At 44.2% G+C, this 17,727-nt stretch overlaps 1 protein-coding gene across 7 annotated transcripts in view; it reads left to right on the forward strand.

The window, feature by feature from the left end:
• The first annotated feature begins 2,137 nt into the window (after positions 1–2,137).
• The window catches only part of GAB2 (GRB2 associated binding protein 2), a 177,118-nt gene continuing 161,528 nt past the window's right edge, over positions 2,138–17,727 (forward strand). For 6 of the 7 annotated variants that reach the window (XR_004351014.1, XR_004351015.1, XR_004351016.1 and 3 more), the window contains exon 1: positions 2,138–2,341. Coding sequence is in view for 1 of the 7 variants with exons in the window: in XM_032639502.1 (XP_032495393.1) it covers positions 2,267–2,341 (75 nt within the window). In the remaining 6 variants the exon portion in view is untranslated. The remainder of the gene's footprint in view (positions 2,342–17,727) is intronic. The other variant, XR_004351018.1, reaches the window with a different exon arrangement.

Raw genomic sequence — 17,727 nt, forward strand, 5'->3', positions numbered from 1 at the left:
AGCCCGCGCACCTTATTGCTCCACAGTAAGAGAAGCCACCGCAATTAGAAGCCTGAGCACCACAACGAAGAGTAGCCCCCGCGCGCCGCAACTCCAGAAAGCCCGCATGCAGCAACGAAGACCCAACGCAGCCCAAAATAAATAAACTCTATTCATTAAAAAAAGTTTCTGGCCGAGTGCAGCCCAACTCCCAACTAACCGTTGCTGAACGGTCTCCCAGTCTGTCTTGAATCTTATAACTATTAAAAGATACGTAATAGAAGACTACTCTTCTAGGGAAAGATAGGGCCCGTGTATGCCTGACTTGTATCACAAACCTCAGCTGCAAACAAGCCGTGCAGATTTCTCAGACTCTGCAATCCCTGAGACTTGGCACCATGACTCAGAAGTGAATGAAGTCAGATGATTGCTTTATTTTGGTCCGGAGTCACCGCCTCCTGATTGATTTGGCAGGCTTTGAATATTTTGATATTTGTCTCACGGGTTTTAAGGTACTTAAAGCCAGAGATTAAAATGGCCATAATTCTGGTGGTAGCCCTTATATGAGGCTTAAGGATCCCTCAGTTGGGAGGCTAAGAGGCTCTGGTTCCAGCTATAGCCTGACTGTTCTGGTTTTAATTGCAATCCAGTAGCACACCGGATAGTGAAGGAAGTCGGTGAAATATTGGATCCAGGTTTGCTGATCTCTAAACCCTGCCGGGGGCTTAGAAGATCTATGCATATAGTAAAGAATTAGCTTTTACAAACTGATTGAAGTGGTTGAGCTTTCCCCAACCCAGTGAAGATCTGTAAAATGAGAAGGGTGTCCAACTGTTTGAAACAACTAGCTTTGCTGCACAGAGATAGGGAAATGAACAAAACAGCCTTAAAGTTGTAGGCGGAATGTAAGATGCTGGTTCTACTCATCTGCCCGCGGCGGTTCCCTATTGATATAATGGGTTACTATCCACTTCTCAAAGAAGCTGGGGAGAGGACCTCCCTTTTAATGCTGCTTGTAAAAGTACTTTGTGAGTTGAAAAGAGCCCTTACCAAAGGTTTCTGGCGTTTTTTTCCCCTTCTATCTACCATGCCCACCACACTGCTCAATTTGTCAGGTGTGTGCTTCCGCATGCTTTATCTCAGTTAAGTCTCACCACAACACAGTAAGAGAGGCATCTGTATCATGTGAGCCCGAGAGAGTTCTCATAACCTGTCAGTAAGTTGGAGCTCTGAGGAATTTTCTTGCTCTACACCACCTTGCCTTCCAATTAACTATGAAATAGTACATTGACTCATTTTTGTTTCCTTGATTCTGCAAATCGTTAAGAATTTTCTTCTACTGAATTGTTTTTCCCAGAGGCAGTGTGGGAGCCAGCTGGACTTTATTTTCTGGTAATAAGAGGACCTTAAACTGCTTTAATGCAGCCATTAAAGCAATTCTCCCACTTTAAATAGCAGATGAGCAGGACCTCCCCCAACCCCGATCCACCGACCAGAATTAGAAACTTGACTGCATTGCAAAGGCTTTGGGACCTTAGGCTATCTGGAAAATGGGAATAATACTGCCCACCCAATTTGGAGATTTGTGACGACAATCATGTAAGCAAGGAATGTAAAAGCGCCCAGCATGTAGTAGCCTGTTTTCTTCTTTCCGTCTCCCACCAAGGGAGCGAGAGAGTTGCAACTCTTGCTGGGAAGCGGATCACTAATTTCAGCCAGAACCTGACCCACAGAAACCTGAAACTCAGGGAATGGATAGGAAACGGGATCAGCCCTCGGGTCCCTTCCTGACGACCCCTGTGAAAAATCGATTCACGCTCGAGGCCGCGCAGTCCCTTTCCATCACCCCACCCCCACCAGGGGCGCGGCCGCCTGCCCCGCTAACTGCTTGAGGCTTCGGGAAAAAGCCAGACCCTGGGGGCGCGGCCGGCCGCAGGCGTCCTTGCAAACCTCGGTCCTCTGGGGTCCAAAGGCGCGAGGCGCTGTTTGCGTCTTTGAAGGCGGCCCGCCCGGGGGCGCGGCGGGCTGTGGGCGTGGCGAGCGCGCGCCGCCCTTCCTGCCGGGGCGCCCCCACCGCGGCCGGACTGGGAGAGCGCGCGGGTGCGCGCGGGGAGAGCGGGCGCGCGCGAGGCAGCCGGGCCGCGCCGCCTAGTCCTCGCCCCGCGGCCGCCGGCCGCCCCGGCCCCTCCCTCCCCCGCGAGCTGTGCACCGCCAGCCGGCTGACCCAGCGGCCCGCGCCCGCGCCCTTGTCCGCCGACCCCGCGGCGGGCTCCAGGCTGCCGACAACATGAGCGGCGGCGGCGACGTAGTGTGCACCGGCTGGCTGAGGAAATCGCCCCCCGAGAAGAAGTTGAGGCGCTATGTGAGTGCGGGCGGGAGCGGGTGCGGCCGCCGAGGGCGCGAGCGGGGGCCGAGGGGCTGGGGGCTCCGGGAGGGACGGCGCCGACGGGGAGGGCGGGCCCTGGGGAGTGGGGGGGGGTGCGAGGAGCTGCCGGCGGGTCCCGCGGCTCGGGGCTGTGTGAGGCTCCTGCACACCTGTCACAGGTGCGCTGCGAGGGGCGGGGCGGGCTGGCGACCAGGTTGAGGCTGCGGTTTGTTCTCCGCGGGGCGGGCGCGGCGGCGGCACCTCTCTGGCCAGCCCCCCTGTAAAACTAAATCCAGTATTGAAGTTTGTATTAGATTGTTTTTGGAGACCGAAAGAGTTGATTCCCGGGGCTGGGGGACCATACTAACGCCGAGCGGCTCCAGCCTGCGGGGCTGGGGGTAAAGGGGGGCGTAGGCTGTGGGGCCGCGCAGCCCGCCCCCCACAAAGGGCGAGGCGCCTCACACCCTTTCCCCCTTCCCTTTCTCTGACCGCCCCTCCCGGTGGCCGCCTGCTTCCTTCCAGTCCACAGCCTCTGCATCATGGGCAGCGTCAGCAGCATGTGCAGTCCTTGTATTAAGTGACTCATTTGTTTGTCCCCCTTCTTTCCCTTTATTCCGTGTGCCTCTCACATGCATCCCCCCACCCCACCCCCGATGGTGACACTGCAGTTTGGTCTGCTACAACTGGTCCGTGTTTTGTGTTGTGCAGTCCTTGGGGTCCGGGGTCGGGAGAGATCAAGGTTCTCAGTTGCCAGGTGGTGCTAACCGACAGTGTTTACTGAAATTGCTGGGACAGCCTCTCCTTTCTAAGTGAGAAGCTGGCAACATCCTGGGGAAGGTCGTACAGCCTGGTGTGAGCGGTGAAGAGGTCTGGCTTCCCCCCCACACACACCCCTCCACCAGAAGATGCCTTGCTTGGTGGGGTCAAAGTACAAGATGGTGCCAGTTTCTGAGAACTGGCTGAAATCAGTCCTGGGCTATTCGACTGAGTTTGGAAATGGAATTAAGATCGCTAAAAGATGTCCCGGTCTCCCATCTTCTCTTCTCTTCCCTTCCTATGAAATGCTCTTGTTAAACTGACTCTCGGTGCTGGACTCTCTGGGATCATTCCCACAGCATGGAAGCGAGCTGTTGCCTTCCAGCTGCAGTGCATCAAGGGAGCTCTGAATAGACCCTGCCCTCTGTCAGCTGCACCAGTGGCTGTCCATGGGGGGAGAGGCAAAAGCTTACCAGTTTCCTGTCTTGGCTCCCCAGATCAGAACCAAGGGACTTCTGGCCTCTGGATTGAGGAAGTGACATTCTGTTTTTCAAAGGAAGTGTGGTTGGGAGTGCAAGTGAGTGTGTATGTAAATGAAGTCAGGCTCTTATTTAGATCATTTGCTGGGGGGTGGGGGGAACCTCAGGATTTAGCACATGACTTTTTAAAGTGGACATAGATTTTAAATATAGTAGGGATGATACAATGAAGTGTTCATCTCAGTTTTAAAGCTCATTTTCAGAGAAGTCCATGTAGCCAAAGAACTATAATTGTTAAGAAAGATTTTCTCCTCTTGAGGGCCATATCAGTTCATTAGGAAAGGTGAATTTTTATATTAGGTTAATATAAAACTATTAATGTTACTAATGCTATTAATGTTTTTACAACTATAAAGCAAAAACAAAAATCTTTGGCCCCAAAGAGCTTCTGAAGACTATCAATAAAAGTGTAATACCATTCCATACCACCTACTGGAATAAAGTATCCAGTAAAATGTGACTCTTAATTGTGAAGTTAGAACACTACCCTAAACAACCTTGAAACTTTGTTTTGAAACAGTTTGCAAACAAGTTGACACTGTATCTATATTGACAGATGACTACTTCAACTCTATCACCCTCTTTGTGATCCATTTCTTGGGTATTTTTGTTCCCAAGCAACTTTAGCTCAAAATAACCGGGTTCAGAGGCTGTGGGGTCAACCACCTTTTTCTCTCATTTGAAGTACTTGACAGCCTATAGTCATAAGATGACCTCAGCCTTTTCCCATCTCCCTCACAGCTCAAGCCCATAAGACCAAACTAGTAACAGCTTTTCTTAGACTAGGGTGTGATGTGTTCCATTGGTATGAATGGAAGTCTCCCCTACTGTGGAAGTTCACTTCCCTTAGTTGAAACTGAGCTGGTTCGTGTAACCCTAAACTCTTGGGGAACAGTCTTCCCATACATCTTCTTTTCTTTGAGGGTTTTGAGAGTTTCTCTTTTAAGTTAGAACCTCAGTCAGCTCCCTCTGTTCGTTAGAGGCCCAAGTTCACTAGAACCAAACTAGGAAATTTCCTAGCCCCATTGCTAAACACATACCCCCAAATTGCTGCTTATTCTGGTATATATAATAGCCATGTGGTATTATAGATTGATAAATCTTCATTATAAGAATGTATCAAGAATCTGAAACAAGGGGAAAAGAAGTTTATGAAATCTATTGCAACTATTTTAAAAAATGTTAAAAACCTACTTCTTTTTTATCAATAATTTGGGGAGGAGGTAGGTGTAGGAGTAAAAAGAAAGAAAGAAAGAAGCTATGGCAAATGTTACCAGGATTAGTTTTGGGGATTTCTTCATCGATGTCTTTTCCAATTTATTAATTATAAGAAAGTGTAAAAGGTCTGTTCAGGATTTGCTGTGTGCCCTGGAGGAATTACAAAAAAATGACCTCTGGAAAATGGTGAGTGTTGCCTCGGGGGCATCACTGTGTGATTGCAGTGGGAGGCTGGCGGAAGGAACAGCCCTCCCATCATGCTGCAATGTGCATGTATATATGTGTGCATGCGCGCATGTGCACAGGTGTGAACACACACGTGTATACATGTATATAAAGCTGAAATCAGATCTTCTTGAGGAAAAAAATACTTTATGACACACACTGCCCTGTAATTTTCTATTATTTTCACTGAGTTAAAAAATTTAGGGGAAAAGATTGGCAGCAGCACTGCCCCCTAGTGGCTAATTTGGAGAAAGTTGTGTGTTGATTCTAAAGAACAATGGAATTAAGGAAACTTTATTTGTTAAATAAGCTCATTTATTAAATATATGTGTCCCAGGCACTGGATTAGATTCTGGGAGTAAAGGTCAATCCACCCCTTCAGTCTTAGCGGATGACATTGCCGCCTTCTTCACAAAGAAGATTGAAGTATTAGGGAGTAGCTGTCAGCACATATTGTGACCAAATTTCCATATTTACCTGTATCCGCATGGTTCCTTATCTTTTTCTGACTTCTCAGAGTAGAAGTACTATTTCTAGCTGATTATCATTTTAATAGCCATCTGTTGAGCATTTACCTGTGCCAAGCACTATGCTTAGACCATTCATCTCTTAATTTAATCATTTCAGCCCTAAGAGAAAGGAAGCGACTTGCCCAACATCACCTAGCTTTGTCCCAAAGCCTGAGCTTTTTTTAAAATTTAACTTTATTTTCGGGTAATTGTAGAAGCTATGTAGTTGTAAAAATAGTGAAGAGATAACCCATGTACCCTTTACCCAGTTTCTCCTAATGGTAACTTCTTGCAAAATTATAGTACAGTGTGATAATCAATATATTGACAGTGATACAGTCAAGATATAGGACATTTCCATCAGCACATGATCCCTTATGTTGCCCTTTTATGGTCACATCCTCTACCATCCCACACCCACCACATCCTTAACCTGTGATAATCACTAGTCTCTTCTCCATTTTAATATATTATTATTATTTCAAGAGTGTTATATAAATCGATTCATACAATACTTAACTTTTGGGGATTGGCTTTTTTCATCCAGCATATTTCTCTGGAGATTCATCCAAGTTCTTGTATGTATCACTTGTTCATTCTTTATTATTGCTGGGCAATGTTCCACAGTATGGATGTACTACAGTTCATTTGTTTAACTGTTTACCCTTTGGTTTTAATTTACATTTCCCTATGGCCAATGATGTTGAATATCTTTTCATATGATATTTGCCATCTGTATATTCTCTTTGGTCAAATGTCTCTCTTCAAATCTTTAGTCCATTTTCTATTTGGATTGTTTGCTTTTTTTACTGTTGAGTTTTGAGGGTTTTCTGTATGCTCAAGATACCAGTCCTCATCAAATATGTAGTTTGCAAATATTTTCTCCCAGTCTGAAGCGTGTCTTTTCATCCACTTAACAAGGTCTTTCCAGAGCAAAAGGTTTTGATTTGGATAAAGTCCGTTTTACCAATTTTACATTTTATGGGTTGTATTATTTTGGTCAAATGTAAGAACTCTTTGCCTAGCCCAGTTGCAGAGATTTTCTCCGTGTTTTTCCTCCCAAATATTTTATGGTTTTATATTTTTCATTTAAGTCCATGATCTGTTTTAAGTTAATTTTTGTATAAGATGTGAGACTTAGATTGAGATTTGATCTTATTCATTCGTAGTAGTAGTAGTAGTACTTGCCAATGGATGCCTGATTGCGCCAACACCATTTGTTGACCAGGCTGTGCTGTCTTCACTGAATTGATTTTGCACCTTTGTCATAAAGCAGTTGGGCAATTCGTGTGGGCCTGTTTCTGGGTTCTCTGTACTGATCCGTCATCCCATGTGTCTCTCCCTCTGCAGTACCACATACTCTTGGTAACTCCAGCTTTTTGATGAATCGTCAAATCTGGTAGAGTGATTCCTCCGCTTTATTCTTGATCAGATTATTCTTAAATGTTTCTGAAAGGTAAATTTGAAAAGTCAGCACATCATTAGAAAATGTGAGCAATATTAAAGTATACATAAAAATTACCTGTAATCCCATTATCCTTGAATTTTTCTTTAAACTTGTCTTCTCAACAGAGAATGTGAATGTAACAAATATAATTTAGTTCAGTAATTTATCAAGCAGCCATTATGTGCCAAGCACTCAAATTCTGGGACTACAAAGAAGAAAAAGAAAGGGTTCTTTGAGAGGTGGCCCTAACTAGAAGTAAGCCACGAGAAGAAAGCTTTCCAGCCAGAGAGACCACTGACAGTGGAGGCCAAGTGGCAAGGGCCCGAAGAGTGTGTGCAGGACACTAAAAACAGTTTGGTGTTGCTGGACCGTCAGCAGGATGATGGAAGTAGTGGGCTATGAGACTGGAGAGGTAGGCCAGAGAGAACATCCAGGCTGGTAAGAAGAGCGGACAAGTTAAAATGGTCAACAGTGCATGAAAAGGTGCACAGCATCAGCAGTCATTAGGGAAATGCAGATCAAAACCATAATGAGTTATCACTTCACACCTGTTAGAATGGCTGTCCTCAAAAAGACAAGAGATTACAAGTGTTGGCAAGGATATAGAGAAAAGGGAACGCTTGTTGCACTGTTGGTAGGAATGCAAATTGTTGCAGCCCCTATGGGAAACAGTGTGGAGGGTCCTCAAAAAACTAAAAATAGAACTGTCACATGATCCAACAATTCCACTTCTGAGTATATATCCAAAGGAAGTGAAAATAGGGTATTGAAGAAATATCTGCACCACAGTGTTCATTGCAGCATCATTCACACTAGCCAAGATATGGAAACAACCCAAGTGTCTATGAATGGATGAATGGATAAAGAAGATGTGAAAGAAAAAATATATATATGCACACACATATGCATACATACACACACACACAATGCAGTAATATTCAGCCATGAGAGAGAAGGAAATTCTGCCATGTGCAGCAACCTGAATGGACCCTGAGGGCATTATGCTGAGTGAGATAAGTCAGAGAAAGACAAATATTGCATGATATCACTTACATGGGGAATCTAAAAAAAGCCAAACTTAAAGCAATAGTAGAATAGTGGCTACCAGAGGCTAGGGGGTGGGAAAATTGAAGAGATGTTAATCAAAGGGTACAAACTTCCAATTAGAAGATGAATAACTTCTAGAGATCTAATGCACAGCATTGTAATTTTAGTTACTGTATTGTACGCTTGAAAATTGCTAAAAGAGTAGATCTTAAATGTTCTCACCACAAAAGAGAATTACGTGATGTGAATGGGGGTATTAGCTAAAGCTACAGTGATAATGATACGAATGTATATGAATGTAGCAAATCGACCTGTTGTACACCTTAAACTTACACAGTGTTATATGTCAATTATTTCTCAATAAAGCTGGGGGGAAAAAAAGAACAGGCAAGAAGGAGGTCTTCAGAAACTAGAGTGAATTGAAGATTTGTTTCTAGACCATCCTAAGCAGCCAGGGCTTTATATCAACATATTATTTGAGTATTTAAACAAATGCTCTTTCTGGTCCCAATTCCTGGGACAGATAGCCATATGGAAATTCCTTTTAGCAGCTTTCTGCTCTGTGGTCCTAATCACTGGATTGATTCCTCGATTGTGTTCACAACATCAAAGAGACTGCTCTGTTCCAGGGCCAGTCTCCTGAGCGTCTTGTCACTAGCATTGGGTCAGAATTTCTCATTTGGAAGCAACCCTTATGTCTATCAGCAGACGAATGGATAAATAAAATATGGATGTACATGCAATGGAATATTGTTCATCCTTAAAAAAGAAGGAAATTTTTATACATGGACTTACTACAAAATGGATGAACCTCCGTGACATTATGCTAAGTAAAGTAAGCCAATCACAGACAGAAAAATATTGTGTGATTCCACTTCAGTGAAGTACCTAGAGGAATCAAATTCATAGAGACTTGCCAGGAACTGGGAGCAGGGAAGAATAGGGAGCTGTTGTTTAATGGGTACAGAGTTTCGGTTTTGCAAGACGAGACGTTCTCGAGATGGATGTTGGTGATGGTAGCACAGCAATGTGAATATTTAATGCCACTGAACGCTACACTTTAAAATGGTTAAGATGGTAGATTTTACGTTATATGTATTTTTCCACATGCTAAAAAGAAGCAATGCCTCATTTGTTAGTACTTGGCCCTGCGAATACTTCAGTGCAAGAGAAAAGACAGGATGGAATCGCCGCAGCCTTGAATGATAATGGAATGTACAGCTACCCCTCCCCCGGCTTTATGCTTGCTTCTTTTTATTTATCTACCAGTTGTCGAAACAGTGCGTGGATTCCTCAGTAGCTTTCAAAGTGATCAGTTAAGGTATTTGGGGGGAACATCATCAGCTCACACATTTATACACATTTACGTGTTCGAACCTGTTCTGGTTGTTGTCCTTATTGATGCTCAGACTGTACTCTTTAGCCAGTGGGAGGCTATTCAAGTTGGCCTCCGAGTCCTTTTGACATAACCTTACTAGTAGGTTTGTTATCTGATACGACAAGATGTTCCAGGCCTATCTTGTACGTTTCTGATCCATGCTTTGAATTAACCATTTCCTCCAAGAGTTCTTTTCTTTTCTTAAAAATGGTATCTAGAAACCACATGGGCTTTAAGAGGTGCTCATTGCTTTTGGGTTGGTCACACACACTCAGTTTCAAATATTATCAGGATTTCATCACAGTGGCTTCATCTATCCCTTTTACTGTTTCTTTGCTCAAATATCTTAAAGCAAATTCTAGACATGTACATAAGTCTTACAAGCATGTGTGTGAAAACAAAGAAAGAAAAACAAAAATGCAAAGAAAACGACAAGAAAGAAAAAAAAGAAGTCTGTGAAAATACCGTACCTTTTGTTCACATTTCCCCTGGTTAGACATTTATGTTACTTCTAATTATTCACATTTCTGTTTTAAAGGTACAACATCTTCTGAGAGTTTCACCCCAGCTGATAAGCCCACAGGATTTAGATAGCATTAACTATCACCGCAGTACACTTGGAAGGTTTTCTTGGATAGGCAATCATATCTTTCCTTAGCCTGCCTTGGAAAAACGTACCAGTTGGAGGTTTGCTGGCTTGCAAGAGCAAGGGAAAGGGCTAAGGTTTATCAGTAGAGAGGTTAACATTCCTGTGAGGACTACAGGAATGAATCTGTTGTTTTGATCTTTTGATATAATTTTCTAGAGGCAAAAATGGGTGTAGTCTAGATAGGCGTATAATTTTTTGCATACCAACAGAGGCTACAATATGTTGAATTTACTTCCCATTAGAAGTCTAAAGATACTATCATTGATGAGTAGTGAGTCTGCGGAGTACGTGATATTCCCCTCCGAGTTTACAATCTTGTTGGGGAAGCAGCTTGAATTATAATGGCAGACAATATAAATGGCAAAGACCAGTGCTGTAGGAGCCCGGGAGAGATTGGTCTAGTGTGGTCAGTGATCCCAGTGTCCCAAGACCTATGTTTAGATTTTACTTGCTGGGGAATCTGCTATTTTACCTTTCTGCACCCATTTTCTCCTGCATTCTTAGCACTTAGTTCACGTGTCACCTTGTGGCAGCCTTTCCTGCCCTGTCTTCCCCATCAAAATGGGCTATGAAACCCCTTCTCCATGCTCCTGTCATTATGCCTTAGTACCATTGACTAACGTGATTTATGCTGTGCTTCCCCCAGAATGGTAGCTTCTGGACTGCACCATGTCCTTTGTTCATCCTTGTAGCCCTGGTTCCTAAAACCTAGTTATTGGTTGACTAGGACTTAATATGCTTTTAAGTCTGAACAGATATTTTTTTAAGATTGGTTACATTCTTTGGAGAAGAAAGAGCTCGAGCTGGAATTGGATTGAAAGTGTGATTTTTTTTTTTCTTTTAGCAGCAGCTTTCAGAAACTTTGATGGGATAGGCTATTAAAATTGAATTTTTTGGTAATATTTAAATTTCACTCTTATAAAAAAGTTATTGTAAATCAGAATATTATCAAAAAGCAAATAGCACCATTAATAAAAAGCACCTGTAATACTCCTACTACAGGATATACATTGTTAACATTTTAGTGTATTTCCTAGTCTCTTCTTTTCTGTGTCTACAGTGTGCTTTGTATTCTTTATAAAATCAGAGTGAGACTGTACCACCTTTTGTATGCTTTAAGTTATGTAGCATTGAAAATATTTCCCTGTGTCACAGTCTTCTAAGACGTGGCTTTTAATGGTTGCTTAAGCGTAATGTGACATGACACAGAGCTTCTCAAGTATGTGTAATATAAGGACACTTTAAACAAACATTTTTACATGTTCTTGATGTTGAATTAAATTATCTTTATTATTATGTTTCCCAAATGTCTATAAACAAAAACTATGAGGTATAAACGTATACTTATAGCCCTTCTACAATTATAAAAATGAAACAAATTTTCAGATTAACTTCAGAGCCAATATAATTCACATTAACAACACTGGATATTTTGCTGAAACGAAATTGCTGCTTAAAATGTAGATACGGCCCTTACTCTTTTTTCTTTTTTTTTGGCCGCATTGGGTCCTTGTGGGCTTTCTCTAGTTGCGGTAAGCGGGGGCTGCTCTTCATTGCGGTGAGCAGGCTTCTCATGGCGGTGGCTTCTCTTGTTGCAGAGCACAGACTCTGGGTGCGTGGGCTTCAGTAGTTGTGGGACACAGGCTCAGTAGTTGTGGCTCGTGGGCTCTAGAGTGCAGGCTCAGTAGTTGTGGCACACGGGCTTAGTTGCTCCGTGGCATGTGGGATCTTCCCGGACCAGGGGTTGAACCTATGTCCCCTGCGTTGGCAGGCGGATTCTTAACCACTGCACCACCAGGGAAATCCCGGCCCTTATTTTTATGGAAGCTTCTGTTCTGTGTGCCATGCTTTTCTTTGTTTGACCTATAGTGAAACTTTGGTTCGTATAGCAAGCCATTTGGCTTTTAATTGGTATGACCGCATTATTTATATGCAGTCACCTCTGTCCTTCTTTCTCATTAGTCGTTAGCCTATGAAATTTAGAGAACTTAATACTTAGCATCAATTAGATTATAAATGCAAATGCTGGTAATCAAGAAGCATCTTTCACTTGTAAGATGATCATTCACATGATTGAGACTATATTTACATATTTTAAGATCACCCTTGAGATAAAAATTCAATATTGAAAAATATTTTGAAGTGGATTTGCAGATTCCTGGGGATGACATGTCTTTGGGCCCCATTTGAAAAATCCTGGTGTGACTGTAAAATGCATGGGCTCTGAGGTGGGCTCTCGGTTGGAATCCAAACTGAGCCTTCCCTGTGCTCTGTGGGTTTGAGCAAGTTTCTTAATCTTTCAGAGCTTTCATTGCCTAATCTGTGAAGTGTAGATAATGGTAACTTTAATCAATTAATTGAATAATTTTAACTCAGAGGTGTGCAGACATGAATGCTTTTTTCCCCTCTAGTCAGAATTCCCCACTGTGCTTTGTCAAAATCTTCCTTTCCTCTAGGGGACAGATCCCTTGACGGTACCTGGGGCAGAGTCCACACACTTCTGGTCACTCTGGGTTATGGCAAGGGCACCATTGTAACATTTCACTATTATCTAATTGAAAGCCTTTCCTACTGCTATTGCTGACCAGACTTGTGGCTCTGGGGGTGTGACGTGGGAAAAGGTAGATCTGTTTTACCTTTCCGCTCCTTTTCCCTGTTCCTCACCTCAGAGAGTTTGGGGCCGGGAGGACAGTCCGTCTGGGGTATTTCTTCCCTGCTCCCTTCTAGGTCCCAGAGGTTGGTGTGTAGGGATGGGCAAGAGGGAGAGGGACAGGGGTAAGTGTCTCTTACCTGGCTGCTCTCGGGTCCTCCTTGATGACGTTTACTGGTTGCCTGACCAGCACTGCCTGTGTGCCCGCCCCATGATTGTGAGTTCCTTAGAGGATAGGCTTTCTCACCGTGTGCTCTCCAGACCTGGAGAGGAAACTGGTATTATGTTCTGAACCTCTTTTAGGCCAACCCCTCCCCTTCTTGTTACCCCACAGCTGGGGCCCACTTGCCTAGTGGACAGCCCTCTTGCGTGGGGACCTGGCAAGAGGGCTTAAGGCCATCAATCTCCGTGGGACTTATTTTTTTTTCTTTTTTTTTTTGCGGTACGCGGGCCTCTCCACTGCCGCGGCGTCTCCCGTTGCGGAGCACAGGCTCCGGACGCGCAGGCTCAGTGGCCGTGGCTCACAGGCCCAGCCGCTCCGCGGCATGTGGATCTTCCCAGACCGGGGCACGAAACCCGTGTCCCCTGCATTGGCAGGCGGACTCTCAACCACTGCGCCACCAGGGAAGCCCTCCGTGGGACTTACTGACCAAGGGGACTCATGTCCATGCCAAACAGTGGGGGAGCAGCGCTGCTGCCCCTTCTTACCCCATTTCTCCTTCCCCTGTCCAGAATGGTCCAGGGCAGATGTGTAATTCAGCTGCCTGAGCAGATATTCACCAAGCATTACGATTTTTAAAAATTCTTGTCCCAATTCTTTTTTTGTGGCACCCCTGAACTCAGTAACTGATTGATTTAGAGGAGCCCACTGTGGGGGTAGGGAGAGTACCACCGAAAATACAGCACGACCCACTAGGTCAAAGGATCCAGGGTTCCCCCTCCCCCATCTCTACTCTTCTTTTGTGGGCTGTGGAGGGGGAGGGGCAGTGCAAGGGCACAAATGGGGGCTGGGTTAAAAGGATTCATACTACAGCTTCTTAATACATCCTTGAATTAGCCCAGCCTCAGTTACTGACTGCTGTCTACTTTGTGGGAAGCTCACCTCCTCTCTATTTTAGCTATGGGTTCTATTTGCCAATCTGGTGCAACTGGAACTTATAAATGGCTGTGGTATTAAATATGATAATGCCAGGCACATTGTAAGCACTCTATAAACGGTAACTGTTACAGTTATTGAAGTGCCAAGTTTGACTCTTCTCTTGTTAGACATTTAGGTAGTTTACTCTTTTCCACTATTTTAAATAATGCTGTGATGATCTTTATAGCAAAGACTTTTATCCTTAGGACAAATTGCTATAAATGGAGTTTCTAATTCAAAGAGTGCCGTTATTTGCATGGTTTTTGTTACATCGTACCAAACTGCCTCTCAGAAAGGATAGAATTTTGCTTTCCCTGATTCTTCTTTGATCCCTGATTCTTCTTTGATAATAGATAGTATAATTTTTGAAAATACTTGATAATTTGACAGGTGAAAAAGTAGTCCCTGATTTTAATTTGGATTTATTTGATTGCTAATGGTTTGAATACATTTTCATATATTAAAGACTCGTATTTTTTTAACAAGTTGCTTGTTCAGATGATGGGTGCTTTTTGATATAAATAGGAAGATTGAGTAGTTTTAGGTATGAGAAAAAAGGGAGCTTGGAATAACTTGAGCAGGGAATCTCCAACAGTAGGGAGGGAAACAAATGACCACATCAGACCAGACGTGTACGCGGGCCTCTCGCTGTTGTGGCCTCTCCCGTTGCGGAGCACAGGCTCCGGACGCGCAGGCTCAGCGGCCATGGCTCACGGGCCCAGCCGCTCCGCAGCATGTGGGATCTTCCCGGACCGGGGCACGAACCCGTGTCCCTTGCATCGGCAGGCGGACTCTCAACCACTGCGCCACCAGGGAAGCCCATTCCTCTTATTTATCAGTTGCCTTCTGAGACCTTTTAGCTCCGATTCCATAGATTTCCCCCGTGCAGGCTTCTCATCTTAATTTGGTTTCAAGGCCTACCTCAGATGTCATCTGCTTTGTGCCACTTCCTGGTTTCCTTCTGAAGGACATGTGTCTTCCCACATCATTCCACCATACCTCCATACAGCTCTTAGGACGATGCTGTTTGACTGTGTTTTTAGATCTCTCCCCTTAATTACACGGGCTCCTCAAAGGCAGCGATTTTTCTTTTTTTGTTTGGCACAAAGGCACTCAAGCAGGAAGTAAGGTGATGAGTAAGAATCATCCTTTTTCTCTGGTAGCTCACAGTTTATCAAAGAAAATGGACATCTAAACTTACTAAATATAATGGAGAGTGTTCTGCTATGCTAGAGGTTGTGGATAATGTTACAGGGGAGTGGAAGAGAGGAATTTCACTTAAAGTGGGGTAGTATCAGAGAAAGCTACGGTGAGAATGACAGCGGAGCTGGGCTTTGAAGAATGAGTAGGAGTTCATCAAACAGATGAGAGAAGAACATTTCAAGTAATGAGAACAGCTTATCAAGGGTCTAAAGATACAGGCACATGAATGTCGAGCGAAAGCATATGGATGCGGAAGGATTAAGAATGAGGTTCAAGTGGCCCCCTCTGTTCTCCCCAAGACCCCATCTTCATTACCTTTACTCACCATGATCCCTTTGCTTTGTCTGGAATATCTCCCCCTGTCTCCTCGGACCCTGTCAATCATTCTGCAAAGTTACTGAATACTTATTGTACACCATGCACCAAGGAAAATAGACAGAAATGGGTTCATGGACAACTTTGAATAGCATCATGGGAATGTTAGCCCCATGCTGAAAATCTACACAAGAGAGTGGTATCTTACCCAGATACTCTTTGGACTGCTAAGATTCCAAATAACTAAAACATTTTCTATTACAGTAACTGTAGATAAAATAGATATTCTTAGCAATCAAAAGAGTATTATAATTTCTTTAGTTCCCCATGATAACAGTTTCTCTCAAACCAGGCTTAGGCAATCAAAGAAAATATAGTTTCATATCTTTTTATATAACTGATCTTCTTTTCTGTCAGTTCACATCTGTTGTTCCAGTTTCTTTTCCTTCATGATAAATCTTTGGACATGATAAGGCATGCCCAAAGCATAGTGGCATAAAACAACCACTTTATTTAGCTCACAGATAGTGTGGGTCAAAAATTCAGACAGGGCATGGCAGGGACTTGTTTCTTCTCCCAGATGTCTGGGACCTCAGCTGAGAAGACTTGAACGGCACAGCAGCCCTCACTGCTGGGAACTGGAATCATCTGAAAGTGTCTTCACTCACATAACTGTCAACAGGGTTGGGATGACTCAAAGGCTCCATTCAGCTGGGGCTGTTGGCCAAGAGTGGCTGGAAGTGGCCTCTACATGCAGCCTGGGCTTCCTCCCAACATGGCAGCCTCTAAGTAATCAGACTTCTTACAGGGTGGCTCGGGGCTCCAGGAGTGAGGGTCTTAGTGGCCAAGGGGGCAACTACATGGCCTTTTTAGTGACCTCATCTTAGAAGTCACGCAGTGTTACTTTTGCCATATCTAGTGGTCAGAGGAGTCTCAGGCCCACTCAGATTCAAGGAAAGGGAACATAGATGCCCAACTTCTTGGCAGATGGAATGTCAAAGAATTTGTGGCCGTGTTTTAAAACTGCCATAATTTATAAGATTTTAATTTTTCAGCATAAACAATCTCCTTTGAATCTTTTCAAAGTTCAACTTCCTAATCAGAGCCCTTTGAGTAAACACTTCATTCGTCAGAGTTCTGCCCATTTCCCTTTCTAAACCCCCAAATCTTATTCCATCAGGGCAGGGATTTTGTTTGCGTCACTTATCTCCAAGTCCTCACCAACCCGGAACAGTGTCTGGCAAATAGTTGATGCTTAATACCTGTTACTGACTGCTTCATGAGAATGCTTACTATGTCTTTGTGTGAGTTAGAAGAGGATGTCTGTGTGGCCATCCATACTGATGTCTGTGTGGTGTCCTCTGCTTCATTATCTAGTTTGGAATGTATCCTGGAGTTGTCTGTTGAGTTGTAACTAGTCCTATCTGTCCTTTGGGAGTGATGTGCAGGAACCCACTATGGAGGTTGTGGTGCTAGACATTTGTCTCAAAGTCCCTGTGCGCTGAGACCTCTTTGCTCCAACCACAGACCTCTGCTGGTCCACCAGTCTCTTAGCAACTTCTAGATGCCCTGAGTGCCAGGCAGGCTTTAGGGAGAGAGCACTGCTGCCCCAAGCTCATCCTTCTGGCTGTCTCCTGCTGCTACATCCGAGCCCTTGCTCCCATACATATATTGACACAGAGCTGAAGACTGAACTCCAGTAGCCTGAAGGCCACCCCCATGTTCTGTATGGGAAATGGGAGTCTCAGGATTTCTGCAGTTCCATTGCTCCCTAAGTTGAACTGGTTTTGGTGACAAGAAGGAATGTGTATGTGGGGAGGGTGTGTGTGAATGAGGACTGTGTCTTTGTTTACCAGTTCTACTCCCTTCCTTCCCCATAAGGCCAGAGAGAGTGGCTTCTCTTTTACTTCCCCTTCTATGGCTGGGGCTTCTCCTATATCACATCCTCCTTTCCAGCTCAAACTTAGCTGCAAATAAGGAGGCACTTTATAGATAGAGCACGTGACGAGAAACTGCTCTGTCAACAAGGGAACACAAATTAGGAAACATTTCAAAAATATTCTAACAGTTACTCTCCATTACATTGAGGCACCGGTAAAATGACCTTAACTAGTTATGGACCAGCCGCCTTCCACCAGACCACATCTTCACGACACCAGTACCATAATGGAAACCTGGAGAGTCTGTTTGAGGAAGGTGTGAGTGCATTGTCAGGACTCTTAAGTGCTGCCCGGTCCTTGTTGCTGACTTTAAAAAGTGAATCCTTGAGTGTCCATTTTCTCTTCAGCAAAATGGGGATATGCTACCCG

This window comes from Phocoena sinus, chromosome 8, assembly GCF_008692025.1.
Source record: "Phocoena sinus isolate mPhoSin1 chromosome 8, mPhoSin1.pri, whole genome shotgun sequence".
NCBI classification, from domain to species: domain Eukaryota; kingdom Metazoa; phylum Chordata; class Mammalia; order Artiodactyla; family Phocoenidae; genus Phocoena; species Phocoena sinus.